General features: G+C 39.6%; 1 protein-coding gene across 1 annotated transcript in view; it reads left to right on the plus strand.

Moving 5' to 3' along the window:
* The first annotated feature begins 1,124 nt into the window (after positions 1–1,124).
* NEGR1 (neuronal growth regulator 1) overlaps positions 1,125–16,260 on the plus strand; it is a 1,051,293-nt gene continuing 1,036,157 nt past the window's right edge. The window contains exon 1 of the mRNA XM_051999426.1: positions 1,125–1,773. Within this exon, the coding sequence (XP_051855386.1) occupies positions 1,598–1,773 (176 nt within the window). The 5' untranslated portion in view covers positions 1,125–1,597. The remainder of the gene's footprint in view (positions 1,774–16,260) is intronic.

A 16,260-nucleotide genomic window follows, 5' to 3' on the forward strand; every position in this document is an offset into this window, starting at 1 on the left:
TCTAGTCGGGAGGGGAACCGTCTGTCTGTCTGTCTGTCTGTGCGCCCGCCCGTCCGTCTGTCTGCCTGTCTGGTCTGTCTCTCTAGCCGTCTGTCTGTCCGTCTGGCTGCTGGCCTGTCCGTCCGTCTGTCCGTCTTTCCTCTAGGCTTCCGCCGCCGTGGCGGCTTGGAGAAGTGGGGGCGACACTGGAAGCCCCCCCTCTCCCCCCTCGCCCCGGTGAGCTAACGCGGCTCTTGGCTGGCGTTTGAGTCTCTGGGGCTCGGTTAAGCCGGCGGCCCCCAACGGGTTAAGCCACCTCTTACATAACAAAACCCAGCACAACACAAGCGCGCGGCCCTCTCCAATTAAAGCGTTTGATTGCGGCCCCTGTCCTCCCCGCGGCCACCCCACACAACTTCCCCACCACCGCCGCCCCAGCTCCGCACACACGCGCACACTGGAGCGGGTAGCAAGCAAAAGCAAGAGATCAGAAAACCCGCTCGAAATCCGCCTGCATTTATTGACTGATCGAGGAGTCAATTCTACGGAAAAACCTCTTCCCCGGCTGCGTGCTGGAGGAGCGAGAACAAGTCCCGGCTCGCCTTTGTGGCCGGGCTCTTGGCACAGTGCACCCCCACTAAGTACCGCTGGCGTGTCCGAGGAGCAATTGCCCAGGCAAAGGCGGCATGATGGCGCCAGGGCCACTGCTCACGGGACTTGAAACTTACAGAGATGCCCCCCCACCCCCTCCTGCCCACCCCCACGGCAGGAGCACCACAAACTCCCTTCAGATCCCCAACGTGTGATCTTGCAGTGAAGTGTTATTATTATTATTATCATTATTTTAATTATTAATCTCTTATTCTCCACCTCTTGATTGGAGTGGTCGTAATGTACCTCCTCTTGGTGTGTGTGTGTGTGTGTGTGTGTGTGTGTGTACATATAAGTTTTTTTTTTTTTTTTTAACTGCTCCATCACCAGTCACCGGGAGGGGTTGCTAGGGAAACGGCCGCTTGGCAACGGGCTCCGAGCCTGGGGGCCGTCTGCCGCTGCTGAGGCTGAGCCCGAGTCGGCTGCCGCCGCCGCTGCTGCTGCTGTGGCTGCTGCTGCTGCTGCTGCAGAGGCTGCTGCTGCGGCTGCGGCTGCTGCTGCCCGCCCTGCCTCCGCTCCCTCCTCTGCCGCTGCTGCTCCTCCTCCTCTGCCTCTCATTCTCCAGCGCGCTGCGCTCCTCGCTAGATGGTGTGCGAGCCACCCGAGAATTAGCCACACTCCGGACGCACCCGGCCAAAAGCAACCAGGAAGAGCAGAAGGAGGAGGAGGAGGAGTGTGGCGGGAAGGGGTGGCTGGCCAGGGAGGGAGCGAAGAGGAGGAGTAATAGGTGGTGGTGGTGGGGAAGAGGGGGGAAACCCCAACGACCAAAAGAAAAAAAAAAGCAGAGAGAAACCAGGAGAAACACACACTCACACACACACTCACACTCACACACACACACAGCCCTAGCAAACTGTGGAGCTGTGGAGTGCCGCCTGGTTCCCCGGAAAGGAGGACTTGCGAGCGCCAGGGGGTGGGGGACGGAGAGCTGGAGGCTGCTGGAGAGTGGGGAGCAGCTCTAGCAGGGATGGACATCATGATGCTGGTGCAGGGCGCTTGCTGCTCGAACCAGTGGCTGGCCGCGGTGCTGCTGAGCCTCTGCTGCCTGCTGCCTTCCTGCCTCCCGGCTGGACAGAGTATGGACTTGCCTTGGCCGGCAGTGGACAACCTGATGGTCAGAAAGGGGGACACGGCGGTGCTTAGGTAGGACAATTAGCGTGCCTTTTTCTCCCCCTCTCTCTTCCCATACTACTTACTTCTCTCCGTTTCTGTGTGGTCCCCCCCCCTCCTTTTCCTAGTTCCCCTCCCCCTCTCCTCCGTTTGCTGTTCAGTAGCCAAATAATGATAATAAGAAAAGAAAGGCGACTCTCTCCTCAAAGCTGGCGAGGATGGTACCTGGGCTTTCCAGCTCCTATTCCCAATGTTAGCTAGGGGAATGAAGCAACCAGATCACTGATCTCAAAGCACTTTGGTAAACCTCTCATTCCCTGTCTAGGAGCAACCCAGGAGAACTGGGATGAGGAAAGTGTGAGGGTTGGGAAGGAGGCGCTGGTGCCCCTTGGAAACTGTTCCCAAGGTCTCCCTGTTACTGTCAAGGTTTACTCTGAGTCTGACAAGTTAGGCAGGTTTGTTGTTATTTTTCTCTCTCAAGAGCTCTTGGAAAACCGCTAGCTCCTTCCCTCCCTCCTTCCCTCCCATTTCGCCCAAAGGCTCCGTGTCTCACAGGCGATTCTTTTTCCTTTCTTTCTTTTTCTCCCTCCATCTCTCTGCTCTTCTCTTTCCCCTCTCCCCTTGCTCGTTCCCTTATCCCACACTCTCCTGTCACTTTTCTCTTCCCTTCTCTGTCTTTTCTTTCTTCTTTTCTAAGCATCTTCTCTCTTCTGCTTTCTCATCCACCCTTTCTTTGCCTTTTTTTCATTTTTCTCATGTTACCCACCTCTTTCTTTCCCTCCTTCCCATTTTCTATCTTTCCATCTCTCTTTCTATCTTTTCTCTTTCCCCTGGTTTTCTCCCTCCTTTTTTCTTCTCCCCTTTCTTCCCTGTGTCTCTTCCCTCTTCTGTTTTCCTCCCGTTCCACTTCTGCCACACATACAGAAATGTTTCCTCCTTCTCCCTCTTTCCTTACAAGCTCCATCTCCAACACTCTCCAAGCCTTCAATATCTATTTACCTTGCCCCAGAAATACCCTGCTTCTGTCTGGTGCAACTCTCATCTGTAGATTTCTTGCACACATTAGCACTCTCCCCACCCCCCCCCCCTTCTCACACTCTATAATACACTTTTACACTTATAAACAGCCTCTCTTAAATTTCAGATACATGCCCTTTCACTGTTCACACAATCCTTACATTCTCACTCAAAAATATACTCACTATATTCATCTACAACCTCTCTCTCTCTCTCTCTCTCTCTCTCTCTCTCTCTCTCTCTCTCTCTCTCTCTCCTCTCTCTCTCTCTCTCTCTCTCCTTCCCTCCCTCCCTCCTTCCTTTTCCTCCATCTCTCCTATACCTCCCTCCTTTTCCACCCTTCTCCACTCATTTCCCTCCACACCTCTGTACCTCCTCCTCCCTCAGTCCTTCCATCCTTCCCTCTTTTCCTTCCTCTGTCTCTCCCTCCCTATCTCTCCTCTCTGTCTTCATAAGCTTTTGAGCGGAAGTGGTTTGTCACTCCTGAGCACCAACAGCCCAGTTTTCCCTTTAAACAGAATGAAGTGTTGAAAATATTTCTTCTTCTGGGAAGATATAAATGGATGCTCAGGGGGTGCTCAGACTTCAGGAAGGCGCAGCATCTCTCCCTGAACCTTCCTTGCCCAGCAACAGCCAGACTCCTGCTCTGTAGCTCCACCGGACATATGGCTCAAATCTACCTTCGATGTCCTCTTCTTGTCCAATGAGAGTTAGATAGCTTGTAGATGTGGACTACACAATATCAGCCCATTTACGGACAAGGTGAAATGTAGCAATTGTTCTAGAACAGTAAATATACTTTGAAATTTATCTTTGTGGGTGTGGCACATGATTCCCTCTTCAGAAACCTCCTGAGAAGACCAGATTTAGATGGGAAAAATATATATTCTCTAATCTTTGCATTTGGAAGAGGTTTTAGTAATCATTTTGATCACTCTGTTGTGAACTTACACTAGTAGCAGAAGGCATATAGCATTCAGGACTGTTTGGGGCTCACTAAGCAAAGGCTTCACTTTGGTTGGCATTCACATCACACACTTTAAGAGCCCCAGGTGTGGAGGGTTGGAATGATACCCATATTTGCCTCCTGTGGGATAAGTTTCTTTTAAGAAGTTCGGACATCTGTGACATGGCTTGGAAAATGATGTTTCATAGCCCTAGGGGTGGGCCATGGGTGCTTCAATCTATATGCTCCTAGGGAAATATTGTCACTTTATCAGGAAGTACCCCCCCACACACCTTATTTATGTTTCCTGTTTGATAGCATCATTGGGAGATGGTGTCTCAGACTGAACAAGACAAGCAGCCTAACAGTACTGTGGCTTCTAAGGCCCCGGGGTTATGACTTCGGGTTCTCTCCTTTTTTCCCCAAGTGATGTTTATATTTGGTATGGAGCCATTAATGCCCCAAATCTGAGTAGCCTTGTGTGCTTCACGGTAGTGGTTTGGTGCAAAATGAGTTCACTTGGTGGGCCTTGCACTAACCTCTTCATTTCTCCTACCTTCAGCCTACCCCTTTTAAAAACTCTCTCTTTAATGGGATATTTTATAGCTTCAACTTTTTTTTTTTAATGAAAATAATCACCACCTAATGATGTTCCTTAATAAGTCAATTTAAAAGAAAAAGATTAAATAGAAGCTTTTGCTGGTCTTACACCCAGACAGAGGAGCAAAACCACTTTTTTTCTATATACAGTCTGTACAGTATCCTACAGGCCTCTGGGGAGAGCTCTGTGCTTAGCGTCCTTCATATTCCCCATGGATGGAGAAATGCATTGAAGATGGTTATTCAAGGGAAGTTTTTCCCTGTTTCCTTAATTGCTAAAATGAGCCCATTTACTATCCTAAACTGCTCTCAGGTGGGAAAATTTGCTATTTGGGCCTTGTACCTAAAGCTTCAAGGGAAGGTGCTTGATTAATCTCATTGACCATGAATTGCACTGCCACACTTTTTATTTCTTATCATTTCCTATAGCTAGGTTACCTGATTTTAGTTGAGGGGACCTCGAGTTAGGCTGAATGTCCTCTAATTATCAGGAAGATGCATTTTTCTCTTTTCCCCTGCTTTCCTTTTCCCTGCCTTCTCACTACATGGCTCCAGGAACAGTGTAATTTGTGATGGAACTGATTCCAATTCTGTATCAAGTAATAGCTCTATTTAAACATATACACTTGAATGTGTTTTTAAGAAAAGCAAACAGGGACCTGAGCTTCTGAGAGAAGCTGTATTTTCATGTTTGTGGCCTAAAACAAAAAAAAAAAAAAAGAAAAAAAAAAGATCTTTTCAGGGCTGCTTCTAATGCATTTCAGGGTAACTTCCATGAGATTGCAGATTTTAGATCAAATGTTTGTTTTCATCTCCCAAGTGACAAGATACATTTGGGGAGAGAGACTGATATTGGGGATCACAAAGCTTTTCATTGTTCTTTACTTAGACTCATAAAACAACAAGAAAATTCTTGTTAGAATTATATATGAGAACCCCTGACTTCAGCTCTCTTATTTTGAAGGGCTGTCATCTGGATTTAAGGCAATGAAGGACCTTTCAGGAAATTCTCTTTTATCTTTTCAGTATCTTGAACATGTTCTCCTGACCGGATCAGCATAATGAAATAACATAAAATGCAAAAGTGTCCATTGCTAAAACTAATATAATCCATTGCCCCAACTCCGAAGGGTGTACTGAAAAGATCTGGCCCTCCTAATGGTAATGGATTTAATGAGGCAGCAGTGCACTAGGAGATATCTTTTAACATTTTCCCCTACAGGAAACTTGGGATTTAGATGAATCTTTGTCCATCTAGAATACATTTTAAACGGCTATCACCATTTAAGAACATGTTTCCATTAGCTTGTTAATGATAGAAATGGGCCGCAGCTATATTGAGAATATATGTTCCATTGAGCTCAATGAAAGACGATTCATGTGTGTATTGAAAGGTTAGTGGATTTTGTTTGTTTTGTTTCTTTTTTTTTTATATTACTCTGCCTTCTATAAGCTATGCAGATTGCAGCATTTAAAGGTAAGTGTTGATATCTGAAACCTGACATTTTGCTCTTTATTCACCTCTGGGAGACTTAGAAAGCCAATGGAGACTTTGCTCTAATTGGGCTTTTTATTGCTTCTTCAACTATTCCTAGGATTTGAAGGTGGAAGAATAAAGGAGAGATGATCAGAAAAGAGATAAATATATTTAGATGCGAAAATAGGATATTCTATATAATGCATGTCATATATCCTCTTGTACATAGGATTTCTATCTATCTACTTCTCTTGAAATAATAGTCTTCTCAAAGATATTATTATTGCTGTATTGCATTTACTATGTGATTTTAGTTGTTTTTATCTTAACTATGAGAATACGCAGGGCTTAAAGGAGACAGTTCATTTTTAGGTGAAAGGAGTTCTGTTTAGTTGGGTAAATTTGTACAATTATACAAAATTGATAACCACCTGAGAATAGTTGGGATATGATTCAACTAAAATGATGGCTACTGGTTATATTTGGTTAAGTTCAAAGTATCACGAGGAATAAATGGTCTATTAAGTGAAAATGGTAAAGAACCATGAAATTCAGCTGGGAAGAAGGATTAAGTTTTTCTCTCCACCTGGACCTCTATAAACTTACTACAGATATGTCCTTCCTCTTCTGTTTTAGTAATAGAAGAAGAACTGGCATTTATGTAAGACTTGAAAGGCCCCAAAGCACTTACTCATTATCTGAAGTGATCCTCATTATTCCCCCATGACGTAGATACTATCATTGTCCCTGTTTTAAAGATAAATGGGTGTTTAAGTGACTATCTCAGGTTGGCACAGAGATTGAGTATCTGAGGTAGGATTTGAATTCTGGTTTTACTGACACTGAATTTACAACTCTGACTCTGTGCATGACCTGTTAGAGGTATCTGAGCTGATGTTTCGATCTCTAGGAGCTTTGTTTCTTCTCCCTTGAACCTGCTTTTCCCTGTATCAGTGCTCTCAGCCCACTTCTTGGAACATCTCAGGAGGTGGCCCTTTCTTTCCAAGTCTCCACATGGAAGCAAAGTTGCCAGCAGGTTATCAGCAAAAAATCATATTGGCTTAGAAGAAGTCAATGATTAGTCACTGAGGTCATTTCAAGTTCTTGGGAGAGGAATAACAAGAAGAACAGAAAATACCACAACAAAAACCAACATTTTTTTCCAAATATCTGGAAAACAGAAGTAGTGATTTTAAAGCATTAATATCAAGGAGGACAGGACCAAGACTGACAATTGAGAGGGGTTTCTTTTTAGGAACAAATTAATGACATCATATTGAACATTTAATATATATATATATGTGTGTGTGTGTGTGTGTTAACATAACTATATTAAAACACAAATCCACACTGACATGACTAAAATAGTTTATCTTTCTTAAACATTAAATTAGAACTCCTTTTCATTTTCTTCTTAAAATCGTTAGCCTTATTCATGGAGGCAACTATACAGGAAAACCTGAGTTCAAATCTGGCCTAAGATATTTATCAGTTGTGTGACAAATCACTTAAACTTTGCCTCAATTTCCTGCAACATAAAAATGAGAATAATGATAGCATCTGAATTCCAGGATTGCTGTGAGGACTAAGTGAGATATTACAAAAAGTGCTTAGTGTATTGTGAATCTTATATAAACCTTTTTCCTAAAAAATAGCTCAGGTGCTATCTACCAGAGGACTTTCTTGATCTCTGGAGATATTGTCCTCTGTATCTCTTGAAGTTGATATATATTGCTTTCAATTGTGGGGAGAATTATATTTAGAATGGAAACTCCATAAAAACAGGGGTTTCCCGATGTTCTCTTTGTCTCCAAGGTCTAGTCCAATGACTGAAAATAGCAGACTGTGAATAAATGCTTAGGGAACTGACCTGAATTAATTGAAATTTTTGGATAAAGAATATTCTCTAACTTCATTCTTTTAACATATTTCTCTTTCACCCATTGAATATCAATGCTATGGCTTTCTCCTTGATAAAAATTGAACTTATTCAATCCACTTTTTGTGTTAATCAAGAGAAATAAGGTTCTTTTCATAAGATAGACATTTGTTCTTCAATCACCAGAGTGGAAGAGAAATCTGTTATTTGAAGGCAGAATAGGGTTGGATGGACTTGATGGGCCAGATCATGGGAGTTTCTCAGGTGAAAGGTGATTGCTGCTTCTACTCAAGTCAGGTTCTTTAGATGGTATTTCTTTGAGGATTCACAGAAGTTGTACGTGTACATGGAGAGCTGAATCCTCATAGTTCTCATCTTATGTTCCCAACTTTTTTCAAATCACATTAGGCTATGAGAATTTATGAAAGTTCCTTTTTAAAATGTCTTTGAGATGTTATATTCCACAAACACAATTAATTGTTGTATCCAGATTCTTCCTTATCTTACTTCTTTTTGTTTCATATTTTGTTCCCTCACAAACAGACATTTATATATATTTTTATAGATAAATGCTCTGATATCAATTATCATTCTAGGATATCAGAAAACAAGCTCAACAATAGAAATGGCGGCCAATTATTTTGACTATTTCATGAGTTGATAGATATTTTATTGATTGTTGTTTCATCCAATATGTCCATCTTTGGCATTGAAGGAATCATATAGAATAACCTCTTTTCAATATTGTCCCTATGTATAAAGCTGAGAGTCACCATCACCAATTTATGAAATTATTGATCCTCACATTCAGTGGCATGCAAATTGCATTTTATTTTGGATGGTGTTGACAGTAGTCCAACTTCCCAGATGCAGTGCTTCTTTTCATATTATGACTTTTCACATGGTATGTTTAGGTCAAGTCCTATTTTTGTTTAATAGGAACAATATTAGTTATATTTTTTTCATCTCCCCCCTTTAAAATATTTTTACTGTAGGTACATTGACCTTAAAAGGTGTTGGGGGCCATATATAATTACAGTGATGGAGAAGCAGTTTAATGTGTTGGCTTATTTCTTGGACAAACTAGGAGAAGGATGCAGGGATAATATAGATTAAGTGAGTTGATCTCCTTCCTTTACCTGAGTGTTTACTAGGGTATTTACATTCATGGGAAAGTTGTAGTAGTAAAAGTTACTATTTTGGCATGAGTTCAGGGCCCCGCCATTGGTGTTTAAAAAGAGATGTATAGAAAGAAGTAAACTGAATAATGATCGACTAATGGGCTTTCAACTTGTCTCATTTGAGACAAACAAAAGTTTTAAAGAATTTCAATGTATGTTATGACTTGTTTCTCTGTAGAAATGATCATAAAATGATTTTAATAAGACATCAAAAATGGTCTGGGTTGTAATTTTATTAGGAAAAAAACACCATTGATTGTAAAGCATTTTCCAGTAACAATGTATTGATAAGATTTGATAGCCTATCATCTTTTGTGATCTAATAAAGCAACAATATAATTCTTTCTGTGAATATATCAACTGTAGATCTAGTTACTATAGAGTAATCAATTCTTTGGAAATTACTAGACATTTCTTCTTCCTTTAATTTTCAGTTATCTTCAATTAACCAGAATGTACAATACTTAATGAACATAACCACACACACACAAAAGACCCTTTATCAAGCTATATCATTTTTTGCAAAGCTTATTGCAAAGCCCCAACTTTACCTCTCTTCCAGGTTGGACTTGGGATTTCACATGGCTCTAATTTATCAAGACCACTGTCCTTTCTCTTCTTTTGGATTTTCTCTCTCATACTTTATCTGAAAGCTTCTGTTCTTCCTTTTCTTTTCTATTTCTTAACTGAGAGATTCTCAAACTTGTGTTCTTACTATCTTTATACTGTTAAAAATTATTGAGGATATGATCAAAGAGTCAAAGCTATCCCCCATGTTTTTTGTTTGTTTGTTTGTTTTTGTTTTGTTTTGTTTTCTTATTTCTAGTATCCTGGGAGCTATCTCTATTTGGTTTTCTTCTTTCTTACCTCTATGGACTCCACCCTCCAGTGGATGCAATTAGTTGAACTTAAATCCAAATCAAATCAGGTTTCCAGTAGAAGGTAGATTTCATTCATTGAAGTAAATTGTCTCAGATTTTTAGAGCTTTTTAACCCCTATATTATTTTTTATTAGGATAATCCTTGCTTTCAAAAAACCTCAGTTAGGCAGCAAATACTTAAGCAATATTTTATTTTCTAGGAGTCAATAATTGTGCACAGTAGATACCAGTAAACATGAAAGTTGCCCCTGCCCTCAAAGAGCTTTCATTCTAATGGGAGAGACATTGTATAGAAAACTAGGCCAGTGGAGCTATGGACATTGCAGGTATAGAGCAAATGCTAGGAAAGTTCAGATATGCAGGGAGGGATATTTGAGGTGAACCTTAAAGAAATTCAGCAGAATTAAGAGTTGGAAGCAAAAGGTTGAAGCATTTTGAGCATGGTGGATGGACAGTAAGAAGGCTCTTAGACCTAGTGCTGTGCTTAATGAAATATTGGGAGGCTGATGTTTCTAGATATAGAGTAGGTAGAGTGGAGTAAAGTTTAAAAAGTCTGGGAAAGAGGGAAAGAAGGAAAGGAAAAGTCAAGAAAAGCTTTTAATGTTAAAGAGAGAAGTATATTTTTGGTGCTTCAAGTTACAGGCAACCACCAGGGCTCATGGAGAGGAGGAAATTCAATTCTCTGATCTGACTTTTTTGGGAAATTCTCTGTCAGTCATATATATCAGTGATTTCTCTCAAGGGAAGTCTCAGGAAGTTAATAATAATAATAATAATAATAATAATAATAATAATAATAATAATAATTATATATATATATATATATATATATATATATATATATATATATATATATATATACTTGACTTGGGACCTAAGGCTTAGCTCTCCCTATGACATATCATGAACTATGTTTCTTTGCCACGTTTCTTTGACTTGTTTTATCTTGTCCAGAGAGAGACGCAGGGTGAGACAGAGAGAAACAGAGAGAGGGAGACAGACAGACAGAGATAAAGAGAGACATACAGAGAGAGACAGAAAGAGACTGAGACAGAGACAGAGATATGGATTACTCCTTTGGCAGTGTAAGTGTAACTCCCTTTTCACAATATTTTAAAATATAAAAAGTAAACCACAAGAAGGAATAAAAAAAGAAGTAAATCATACTCAAATACAGTTCTTAAAATTAAAACAAAACAGAACAAACCATAAAAAACAAACATGGACCCTAGGATAAGACCCTCTGTTGGCTCTATTAAAAATTAGATTCTAGTATCATTTATTATTAGCTGCTCATGTGAACTTGATCAAACTTCCTTTTCTTCTAAGTTTCCTTATCTACAAAATGCAGAGGTTTGTTTGGTGAGTCACGATGTTCTCCTTCAGCATCCAACTATTTCCCTTATATTTATGCCTTTGGATTGAGAGACTATAGAACTAAGATAATTGACAGATTCTGAGCATAATGAATAACGAAGTGTCCCATCACCAATTCCACCCACTTCCCACTGTATCATTTGATGAGTCATCCTTAGGTGGACCTTTCTGTTTTTCCCGGCCCCCGAGTGGTTTCCTCTAATACAGATTCAGGTATACTTTGTCTCTTCACCAGTCTGAATTTTCCTTCTACCAGTATAGAATGGAACCGAACTGACTTGAATGGCAGTCACAAGATGGGAAGCTCAGAACTAGAAGAATTCTTTGGGGCAGAGAAGGCAAACTATACTCACAAGTTTTAAGCCAGAATAAATTGCAATTAAGAAATATTTAACAAAACAAATTTTAAAATACAATAAATCACAGATAATTTTATTTTTTTAAACTACTAGGGAAGCCAAAGGGATTTTTTTACATATGGTTTAGTGGTCCCTGTTTCTATTTGTGTTGGATGCCATTATTTTGTCAATCCAACAATCTCTTTTTTTTTTTTTTTCTTTCTGGATAAAGAAACCAAGATATAGTTAAGTGACTTATCCAAGGTCTTATAACTAATACATGTCTGAGGTAGGATTTGAACACATCTTGACTCCAATTTCAGTACACTATTAACTATTGCAAGCTTTCTGAATTACAATGTACCACCAAAATTCTTCACTTCATAAGCAACTTTTTCGAAGGTTAAATCTCTTTTCTAAGAGGTTGGAATATAATAATTATTATTGTGTACATATATGTGTATATACAAATGGATGTACATGTGGGCATTTGTGCATTATAAACACACACACATATATATATGTTATATATATATGCATATATATATATAGATGAAGTGTTTTATTATTGCAGCTATATCGATAAGTCCTACCTACAGAAATAGAAGTATCAATTTTACACACTGTCAAGTATATCGATTCTCTTATTATAAGCAGGAGTTAAACCTTATCTTGTGGAGGACTTTGGATGGTTTTCCACTTTTTCTATATAAGGGGTTGGGTAGGCTTGCTAATGCATAGTGTGTTTATTTGTTGCCCAATATTATGCATTTATTATGTTGTAAAATAAAATAAGACAAGGAAGAAGTCATATGTTTGGATTGATAATCAAGAGGTAGAAGTGCTTTCATAGATTTGTCTATATTAACTTCAGTGCTGTTGTATGATATCCTTTTCCCCATTCCATGAAATTAAAAAAAAAAGAATCATATTCATCATTTACTTTTTTTTCCTGCTTCAAAAAGAGTCATCCTAAATATGATATTTCTCCAATGTTGTGCAGAAAGAATTTCTTAAAATCATGTTAACAAAAGTTGCTACCTGACAGGTGTGATGTTGAATGGATTTCTGCATTGAAAAGTCACTAGAAGAAAATAATCTCAACAATCCATTGGAACTCAAACAATCTATTCTGTTATGGAAGTTTCCAAAGCCAATTTCTAGTTTTATTTATGGATCTTTTTCCTTCATTGACAAGAGCACTACTTCTACCAATACAGGTGTCTGTCTGTCCTTCATTGTGGTTGACAATTGACTTCATTGTGCTATGCCTGAAAAGCATTTTCTGGAAAGAATTCTGCTGATTTGTCCCATTCATATGTAAAATAAATTGACTTTGGGCATTTATTGTTGATCTCCTATGTGCCATGTTCTCAGTTGGTACTGGAAATATAAGGAAAAGAGAGACAGACAGAGAGAGACACAAGGAGAGAGAGAGAGAGAGAGAGAGAGAGAGAGAGAGAGAGAGAGAGAGAGAGAGAGAGAGAGAGAGAGAGAAGGAAAGAAGGAAAGAAGGAAAGAAGGAAAGAAGGAAAGAAGGAAAGAAGGAAGGAAGGAAGGAAGGAAGGAAGGAAGGAAGGAAGGAAGGAAGCAAGGAAGGGAGAAAGGAAAGAAAGAAGGAAATCCTGGCTTCAAAATGCATAGATTCTAATTTCCAATTTGTTAGGCCTTCTCAGAGGCTGTGCTTTCTTGGAAAAGCAGTCTAGAATTGAAAGGCAAGTCTGAACCCGAATTAGCCACAGGAATTGTTCTTCTCCACATATAGAAAAAATCAAAGATGTTGCCAAGTTTCTCCCAAGGATTTATCATATGCTCTTTGACATTGCCCTGTGGAATTTCATGGGGAAAGTAGGTCACTGACTATGGTGTTGTAGAAGCTTTATCAGAGTCTTTTTGTGATTGGAATTCAAGAGTTGGGAGCTTCCCACAGCTTTAAAGAATACAACCTGAGGCTGTTATGAACACATAGATACATTGATGGAGGATTTTCAAAATGGTTATTGTTGTTTTTAAGTATTGATTGCCTATCAAAAAATTACCATATTTTCAGAGTTGCTGAAGGGGACAAATAAGTAAAAACCATGTTTTCAATGTAGTCTTGACTGTTTTCCTTTGTTATATCACTTTGGTTAAACTGAAGATCTGAATAAGAGAAATTTATATACACATACATACATGTATCTACACCCACATCCACATTTAAATATGTGTCATTTTAGATAGTCCAAGAGGAGTCTGATATTCTGATGTTATAAGGAACCCCTGATTAGGAAACCAGAATCCCCACTAGTTTCCAGCATATCATTCCCATCGTACATATGTTCCACGAGGCCAGAGATTTTCATTATAATTATTATTCTTGTTTTGGTGTCCCCCAAATTGAGCATAGAGTGCTTGTTTAATAAATTATTGTTGATTAAATTCCCATTTCTACTACCACCGTTTTCCTAATCCTCCAGGTTTGCAGCTTAGCATTTATTCTTTAATTCTCCATCTGAGAAGTTAACAATAAATTAACTTAATGTTAAGAGATTAAACATAATCACTTCTCTCCTATCATGAGGTCCCTGTGAATCAGAGAGGGCCATGGTATACCAATTTGAAGATGATCATTCTTCCACTACTATATATAAATGTATAACAATGATAAATATTATTATTTTGGGTTTGCATCTTAATTAAGTTTTCATTTTCTTAATACATATGTAGAGTGCTCCTGTCCACGACTTCCTTGCTGATCCAGATGGGTTTCCCCTCCATGGCCATCTTCTAGGATAGTTTAGATGGGGATATTCTGGAGTAGATTCATTTTCTAATCTGGATTGGGCCAGATGGACTCTGAACTCTTTTTCAATGCTGACATTCTGGAATATCCTGCTGACAATGGACAGTTTATCTCTGAAGACCTCAGCCAGAAGCTTTATGTGATCATAAATGATAGTATTATTAATATCGAGCTAGAAGGGGACTTTGCGGCCAACAGGTCTAAATTCCTTATTTTATATATAGATAAACTGAGGCACACAGTTATTTAAGTGGTATGCCCTCTTTGCAGCCAGTTAGCGTGGAAAGAAGCATTTGGACTCAGGTCTTCCAGACCGTAGCCCCATTTCTATATCCTCCCCCCCTAGCTTCCTCGAGGCTCAGATGCAGGGCTCATCCATGTGTGTTAAAGCTGTTTTATTGGGTGTGTTTATTGTGAGGGAATATGAGGGAAGTTATAAACTACCTACTTTCAGGAAATTCCAGGCCTATAATTGAATCGGAGAAGGAGCAGGTAAGTGTTGAGGGAGGCTAAGAAAAGCCTTCTGTCACTGCAGCTTTTGGATCAGAGCAGATGGGCTGTCACATTTGGGACCCATTATGGTCTTTATGCTGCTTTCTAGTGTATCCATGAATAGGGAGTTTTGTGAGAGAGATGAATATAGGGATCATTGGGACCAAAATCTTCATCTTGGAAAAAAAGGCATTGTTGTGCTGTAATGAGGCTGAGCTTGTCAAAGAACCTTTCTAATCTCATTGAAGCCTCATTTGTGTCCACAAGAATACTTGATATTTAGAGAAAGGATTGCAGTTTGCAAAGCACTATTTTGAAATCACCTCATTTCATCTACATAATACCCTTTGAGAGTAGACTAGATTGCTTAATGGTTACCTCCTTTGACTTGGAGTCAGGAAGACCAGGATTCTAATTTTGCAGCAGAGCTCACTTCTGACAGACCCATCTTTTACTGATGAAGAGGGATCCTAGGTCACAGAGCATTAGAGGTTGTGTTAGAGCTGGAAGAGACTTTATCCAAACGAATTAGATTTCACATATGAGGAAATGGGGATCCAGGGAGGTAACTGACTTGTTCAAAGCCAAAAACGGAAGAAGAATCAGTGGTGGGATTTGGAGCCAATCTTCTAACTCTGGGACAGGTCCCCTTTTCTTGTAGCATGCTGCCTGTCATAATAAGAACAACTCCTTAACAGGCCTGAAGATCGGTTAAGATGACATAGGTAAAATCTTTGCAGATCAAATGATTCTATAGGAAATGTGCTATTGTTGTTCCCATTGTCGCTACAGAACAGTATACTGAGGCTCAGCAAGTTTAAATGACTTGTCTGAGAAGACAAGCAAGAAGCAGCATCAAGGTTCTATCTCACAGATATCAGTGACTCCATGTCTGATCTTTAAAGAAAATAATATCAGCTGGATTCCTCTAGGAGGTAGAACCTCCTTCTCAAATGATATAAGGCTAATTGGCAAAGATTTAGAATTCAGTAATTTCCATGGGGTGAAATTTAAGATCTTAGAAATCAAGGTTGATTTCATTATTATTATTTTTTTTTTTTTGGTCTCTATGTCCCTTGCAGAATTCTGGCATAATACCAGGTACAAAGGAAGAATTTACTAAATGGTCTCTAAAATGGGTGCCATTCTCAGCAAGAAAAAATAGTCTATGCAGAGGATAACACTACATATCTTCACAAATTGATAAAAATATTTTCCCACAGATATTTTTACTCTGACTTCATCCGCATATACCATTATTAAATTTTGTATTGGATAATTTGCTTGTGGCCATTCTCAAATTGTGAAAGTCGCATAAATACAATTACTGCAGGGATAGTTCTACCAGTTACAATTTATCACTATCACAATTAACGGGATGAACTTCTTCAATTATTTGGCCATTGCAATGGCTAAGCCAGTTGTTCTTCAAAACATAACCCTGGGCATGGGTAACTAATTGCAATTTTTTGATCATAGGGTGTCATTATTTTCTTTTCTGGAATGAAGGAAAAAGACTGTCACTTAAAAAAAAAAAGAGGAATGAA

Source organism: Antechinus flavipes, chromosome 4 (assembly GCF_016432865.1).
Source record: "Antechinus flavipes isolate AdamAnt ecotype Samford, QLD, Australia chromosome 4, AdamAnt_v2, whole genome shotgun sequence".
Taxonomy (NCBI): domain Eukaryota; kingdom Metazoa; phylum Chordata; class Mammalia; order Dasyuromorphia; family Dasyuridae; genus Antechinus; species Antechinus flavipes.